Source organism: Octopus bimaculoides, chromosome 8, assembly GCF_046866305.1.
Source record: "Octopus bimaculoides isolate indiv1 chromosome 8, ASM4686630v1, whole genome shotgun sequence".
Lineage (NCBI taxonomy): Eukaryota > Metazoa > Mollusca > Cephalopoda > Octopoda > Octopodidae > Octopus > Octopus bimaculoides.
In genome coordinates, this window is record NC_142935.1 from 40,434,722 (window position 1) to 40,442,221 (window position 7,500).

Below are 7,500 nucleotides of genomic sequence, written 5' to 3' on the forward strand. Positions count from 1 at the left end.
GCACCTTCGCAGCACTCCGCCTCTCTTGCCGAGAGTCGTGGCAGGCTGTGCAGGTAGGCACTGAAGTCCACCCTGCGTTCTCGCTCGCCATTCGTCCCAAACAGTCGAGCAAAGTGCCGCTGAAAGGCCTCACACATTTTGCTTGGCTCGAGCAGTTCGCGCCCCTGTTCGTCCACCAGAGACCGAATGGTGGCTTTGTTGCCCTGTTGCGCCTCCGCCACCCGGGCCTCTCGTGCGGCTCCAACACCTTCGTTTCTTAGAGCACGCATCCTAGCCCTGACAACGCACCCTTCGTGTTTGGCGTTGAAGTGTTGGTCAAGGGCCAACCTCGCCGCCAAAACGTCGGATGCGATGCCACTTCTAATTGCCTCTTCTAGCTTCTTAACTAGTTCACCCTCTACTCTGTTTCTGTCTATGGCTAGTGCTTTGCTATACCTAACCGCTTCTGCTTTTATTGCTCTCTTGAGGGCAAACCACCATTTGTTATTGATGATGGCTCCTGTCAAAGCCCTCTTTACTAACGTGCTAATCCGGTCTCTGAAAACTGGTCTCGACGGGAAAGACGCGTTTAGTTTCCAGTAACCGGAGCCCTGCCTATGTGTCTTATCTAAGTCTAGCGTACACGTCACAAGTTTGTGATCCGTGTAGCTGACTATGTGAAATTGTGGACACCCTATGCTATCTCTATCTACTCTCCTACACAGTATTCTATCTAGATACGATCTCGACGACCCGATGCGGTTTGTCCATGTCCACATTGGCGCATTCGGGTAATCGAGTCGGTACCTGTCAGACAGTTGAAAGCGTCTGAGCAGGTCTTTGAGGCATTTGCATCCCCGTCTATTCCTATCTCTGCCAACATAGTCTAGATGCGTGTCCAAGGTAGCATTCCAATCCCCCACTAAAAGTAAAGGACGAGACGTTCCTAGGAATACTTCTAGACGTCGAAAGAAATCCGGCCTACCTGTTAAAGGTGGTGCGTATACTGATATGAGTCGAAAAGCACACCCATCGCTGCCATCGACATCCAGAACAACCAATCTACCCTCCGGGTCTATGAATACTGTCTTTACTTCGAGATCCAGACTCTTGCGAAAGAGTACCGCCGTGCCACTACCGCCCATTCTCGGCAGACAGGGAGAAAAATAAATGTTAAACTGTCTGCCAAACATGGACGATAGGGCCCGCGTATCATGGAGTCTGGTCTCGCTTATGGCTATGATTTCTAGTTTATGTGACTTTATGTCATTTAGGAGGTACCCTTGTTTCCAAGGGGACCCCAAGCCACGCGCATTTACACAACCAATCTTGAGCATCATTTTGATTTGAGTGTTAAAGTTTTATAAAGAGAGTCACTTACCGTTTGAGAGTTTTTGTGTCTCCTCCTTCGGGTTTTCTTCGAGGAGATCACTATATAGTTTTTTCGCCAGGTATTTTTGGCATTTGCCAACTGCCTTTGGAAAAATAGATTTTAGTGTGTGGTGCAGGGTTGGTGTTATGTGTAGTATTTTGATGTGTTCTGGCGGTGTTGTGTATGGGTGGTTGCTGGTTTTTATGTCTTCGTTTGTTATGTTTGTTTTTGTGTTGATGTATTCCATCAACTCTGAGTTTTTTGTGTTGATGGCAGTGAGCATTGTGTGTGTACTTGCTTTTGGGGTTTTGTTGCTTGTGTTGTAGTTGTGTGTGCTTGTGTTGGTGTCTGGAGTGTTTTCGGGAGTTGTGTATCTCCCTGCTTTGTTTGTGTTTGCTTTTCTTTTCTTGCTCCTCTTCCTCCTTCCTTTCTGGGCTATTTGCCATTCCTCATTACTTTCATCTTCCGACGAAGGTTCTGAGGAATCGGAAGGGGGTAGGGGCAAATTGTGAGCGTCTGTGTGTGCTTGTGTGAGTGGTTGTGTTGCTGTTTTTGTTGGTGCTGATGGCTTGTTATTTGTGTGAGGTGTGTGTGATGTGGGGGAGGGGGAAACAGTCTTGGAATTTTCTTTCTTTTCCCCTGCTTCCTCACTTGTTGTTTTTGCAGATGCTGTTGTCTTCTCAGTTGCCAGTGTTGCTTGTGTTTCTCTTGTTTTGATTGTTGATGGTGGTGTTGGTAGTAGGGTTTTTTTTCCGGGTTTTGGTGGTTGCCCTTGTTGCTTTTTTTGGTTGGCGGCGGTTGGGCAACTGTCCTTGAGGTGTGCCTCGCTGCCGCATACATAACAACGTGGCCGCCTTCCTTCCACCACTACATATAACTTGTGGTCCTTTGCCAGTTGGATGTGTGTGGGGATCTTTTGGCACTCCTCTTCAGTGATATGGAGGAGGACTTCGACTTTTTTTCCCCCTTCCCAGTTTTTCTCCTCTGCAGTAGCAATTTCTAATATATTTGCCTCCTCCATTTCGAGGCATATAGAACCTACTATCCACTGTGTTTCCACTTGTGAAGGGACATTCTTTACTGTCACCTTCGTCACTCTCTGTCCAAGATAACTCGGTATCATCACCAAGTCATCTGTGTGGAGAGAGAGTGTTGAAAATTCCTTCGCTAACTGTTCGCTCTTAAAGCGTACTAGGACCGTGGCAAATTTTCGTCCCCAAGTAACATGACTTTGAAAGGGCCATATCGGTTTGAGACAAATCTCAATTTTTTGGGTGGAGAAACTCTCCGGTCGCTTCGTTTTCTTGTTGATAAGTCTGTATGATATGTGCTTCTTGTTTGTATTTTCATTAATTGCTTTTGGTATGTGTATATATATAGATAGATAGATAGATAGATATATGTATATATATAGATAGATAGATAGATAGATATATGTATATATATATAGATAGATAGATATATATATATATATATAGATAGATAGATATATGTATATATATAGATAGATAGATATATGTATATATATAGATAGATAGATATATGTATATATATAGATAGATAGATATATGTATATATATAGATAGATAGATATATGTATATATATAGATAGATAGATATATGTATATATATAGATAGATAGATATATGTATATATATAGATAGATAGATATATGTATATATATAGATAGATAGATATATGTATATATATAGATAGATAGATATATGTATATATATAGATAGATAGATGTATGTATATATATAGATAGATAGATGTATGTATATATATAGATAGATAGATGTATGTATATATATAGATAGATAGATGTATGTATATATATAGATAGATAGATGTATGTATATATATAGATAGATAGATGTATGTATATATATAGATAGATAGATATATGTATATATATAGATAGATAGATAGATATATGTATATATATAGATAGATAGATAGATATATGTATGTATATATATATAGATAGATAGATAGATATATGTATGTATATATATAGATAGATAGATAGATATATGTATGTATATATATAGATAGATAGATAGATATATGTATGTATATATATAGATAGATAGATAGATATATGTATGTATATATATAGATAGATAGATAGATATATGTATGTATATATATAGATAGATAGATAGATATATGTATGTATATATATAGATAGATAGATAGATATATGTATGTATATATATAGATAGATAGATAGATATATGTATGTATATATATAGATAGATAGATATATGTATGTATATATATATATATATATATATATATATAGATAGATAGATAGATATATGTATGTATATATATATATATATATATATATATATATATATATATATATATATATATATATATATATATATATATATATAATGTATGTATGTTTGCCGTGTGAGGTAAAAATATAGTCATTGTTCAATTTGAAGGGAAAATCAGACTAGGAATGAATTTCTGAAGGATAAAAACATTTTTGAGATGTTAATATTGTCGTAGACACAACATATGTATAGTTAACTCTGCTAAAATGAAATAACCTTACAAGTATGTTTAAAATTGCTATGATAGGTTGAACAACGAGAGACTCATGAAGCAAATTGAAGGTAAAACAAGACAACCATATTTACAATTGCTACATAATGATAATAATGATGATGATGATAATAATAATAATGATAATAATAATAAGAAAATACTTTCATTGAATGTGCATGTTTCAATGCCATTGGATTCCATTTATTTAAGTACTTGTAAGTCTAGAATGAATGGAATGTAAAAGAAGGCAATTAGAGATTGCTATGATTCAGAAATGCTACAAAATTCATGATGAAGATGGAAATGAAGTGTTTAAAATGTTGAAGATCCTTATTAAATGTGGAATTGGTGGCTTCTTTTGTTTTCTCATTCACTTGTCATTTTGTTTCCTTTCTTGCTTTCCTCTCTTCTCTGTATCTCTCTCTCTCCCACCCACCCCTCTGTATTTCTCTCTCTCTCTCCCACCCACCCCTCTGTATTTCTCTCTCTCTCTCTCTCTCTCTTCAACTTTTTCTCCTTAATCTCATTAAGTGTTCAGTTTTCCAAACATGGACTATGGATAACTTCTAGAAGTCCTTAAGATCAGTAGTACTGCAATATGGGATTACTGGCTTTGGATAAATTCTACTGGCAGATTAGCACTGTTAGCCAGGCTTGTCAGAGATTCACATGGGTGTTGAAACCATTCTGCATGCATGCCGTAAGCATCTGAGCATTGCTTCCTGGTGGATTTATATCGAACCTCTGCTGTCTCATGTAGGACAAATCTGTCTATCAGTCCAGTCCATTACAAAGATTGACCAGCCAAGTTCCTTTGACCTGGAAGAGCAAGCAGTTTCCATCTGTCTGGTGGCTATGGTGAAAGTGGCCTTATGTTTGATGAGCTTGAAATGACTGAAGGCAAGCATTTTCCTCTGTGACCAAATTCTCTTTGGTTTCTGGAAATTACATTTAGAGATAAAGATTAAGGTGGGGAGGGAGAGAAAGATAGCGGAATGTACTGATCTCCAGTAAATTTACTGAAAAAAGGGTGTAAGTTACAAGTATCTCCTGTCTGAATGGACTACTCTTAGCAAGATCTTGTAAGCCAGAAAGCACCGATGGGACAGGGTATTTTTTCTTAATAATCTGAGCCATCCTGGATCTTAGGATTCTTTGATTGGCCCTTAATGGCAGTACTCCTATTGAGATGTCTCATTTCATACCTTTTTTTTTTTTTGTGTTCCTCTGTTTCCATAATCAGTTCTAGGCCCCACACCCCCATCCTGCATCTGCCCACCGTTTTTTGTAATTTATCATTGGAATGTCTTATCCATTGCCCACATGGGAAATAAAAAGAAGCCATCATCATCATCATTATTATTATCATTATTATTATTATTATTATTATTATTATTATTATTATTATTATTATCATTATTATTATTATCGTTGTTATTTGACCAAATTGCTTAGTGGCATTTCATTTTTCATATTCTGAGTTCAAATTCCACCCAGGTTGACTTTGCCATTTATCCTTTTGAAGTTGATAAATTAAATACCAGTGAAACACTGGGGTTGATGTAATCGACTAATCCCCTCCCCACAAATTTCAGGCCTTTTGCCTCCTTTAGTAGAACGGATTATTATTGTTATTATTATTATTGTTATTGTTATTGTTGTTGTTATTTGGCCAAAATGCTTAGCAGCATTCTATCCATCATTATGTTCTGAGTTCAAATTTTACTGAGGTTCACTTTGCCTTTCATCCTTTTTTTTATTGTTGTTGCTGTTGCTGTTGCTGTTGTTGCTGCTGCTGCCCCTCCTCTTATTCTTTTCTTCTTCTTCTTCCTCTTCTTCTTCTTCCTCTTCTTCTTCTTCCTCTTCTTCTTCTTCCTCTTCTTCTTCTTCCTATTCTTCTTCATCTTCCTCTTCTTCTTCATCTTCCTCCTCTTCTTCATCTTCCTCCTCCTCTTCTTCTTCTTCCTCTTCTTCTTCTTCTTCTTCTTCTTCTTCTTCTTCTTCTTCTTCTTCTTCTTCTTCTTCTTCTTCTTCTTTCTCCTTCCTCCTCTTCTTCTTCTTCTTCCATTGAGCTGGCAGAATCGTTAGCATACCAGACAAAACAGCAGTATTTCATTTGTCTTTGTGTTCTTGGTTCAAATTCCATCAGGTTCTGTCGTGTAACATTATTCTTGTTTCTAGAATAAGAATAGGTTGGAGGAAGTTCAGAGAACTACTACTTCTGTTGGCACCAAAAGGACTCTCTCTGAGAGTGCAAGGTAGGTTGTATGATGCTTGTGTGAGAACAGCTATGTTACGTGGTAGTGAAACATGGGCTTCCACTGCAGGGGACATGCATAGGCTGGGGAGGAATGAAGGTAGTATGCTCCGTTGTATTACAACATGAGTGTGCATGACCAACAAAGCCCAACTGTGTTGAGAGAAAAGTAAGGCATAAGAGGGATTGAATGTGGTATGCAGGAGAGGAGACTGCATTGGTTTGAACATGTGATGCGTATGAGTGAAGACAGCTGTATATAGAAGTGCCTGTTGCTGAAAGTGGATGGTACCTGTGGATGAGGGAGAATCAGGAAAAAAAGGGATAAGATGGTGAGGACTGATCTTAAGATGTTGGGGCTCATGGAGAAAATGACAGTAGACCAAGTTGTTTGGCGATATAAGGTCTAAGTGTGCTAGAAGAGTTGTATCCCACCCACATGTAACAACACACTTTTCACCCACTCTACCCTAAGAAATCAAACTACAACTCTTCTAATTGCATCTTTCTCTTTGTCACATTTCCTCCTCATATATTATGAATATTTTCCAATCCCCTTTCTTGCCCTCACTGCTGTGCTCACTGTATCAACCCACTCCCTATATTTCTAACCAGGTTCTGCATTCATATTCTTGTTACTTGTGAGTATACCCTAGCACTACACTATCTCTTTTCTGCTCTCTCTTACACTTTTGCTGTTTCCTACTCTCTCTTTCTTTCCCTTTGGTCACACTCTCTCTCCTTCTCTTGTTTTTCCTCTGACTAGGTAACCAAGTATCACCTTTACATCAGCACACTTGTTTCTAGCCTCTTTCTGTACCTCCCCTTTCTCTCTCACTGGATAACCATGTACCTTCTCTATAGCAAGACACTTATTTCTGCTTCTCTATTTCTCTGTTACACTCTAACCTTTCATGATTTGATACTGAATCACCTCCTCTAATATCCCCTCTGTTGTGGCAAGACACCTGCCTCTGTCTCTTTGTCACACTCTAGCTTTCATCCTCTGACACAAATGCTCTGCCCCTCTCATAATTCCTTGTTTTGTGAGTTACTTGGTTACCCTGCCAGTGCTGATTCCATGTTAAAAGCATCCAGTCCACACTGTAATGTGGTTGGCATCTGGAAGGGCATCCAGCTGTAAAAATCTTGTCAAAACTAACTTCCCCTGTGCTAGTGCCACATATAAAGTACTGAGTCCACTTTGCAGAGTAGTTGGTATTAGGTAGGGTATCCAGCCATAAAATCCCTGCCAAAACAGACACAGTAGCCTTGGATAGATTTTCTACTTGGCCAGTTCCTGTCAACTGTCCTTCCCATGCATGCA

The 7,500-nt window shown here is 38.4% G+C and overlaps 1 protein-coding gene across 8 annotated transcripts in view; it reads left to right on the plus strand.

Moving 5' to 3' along the window:
- Nucleotides 1-7,500, plus strand: part of LOC106884438 (guanine nucleotide-binding protein subunit gamma-1) — a 303,773-nt gene that overhangs the window by 193,620 nt on the left and 102,653 nt on the right. For 2 of the 8 annotated variants that reach the window (XM_052970048.2, XM_089356366.1), the window contains exon 3: nucleotides 3,950-3,984. The exons of the other annotated variants lie outside the window; for them this stretch is intronic. In XM_052970048.2, coding sequence (XP_052826008.1) covers nucleotides 3,969-3,984 — 16 coding nt within the window. In that variant the 5' untranslated portion in view covers nucleotides 3,950-3,968. The remainder of the gene's footprint in view (nucleotides 1-3,949; nucleotides 3,985-7,500) is intronic. 8 annotated transcript variants of the gene reach the window in all.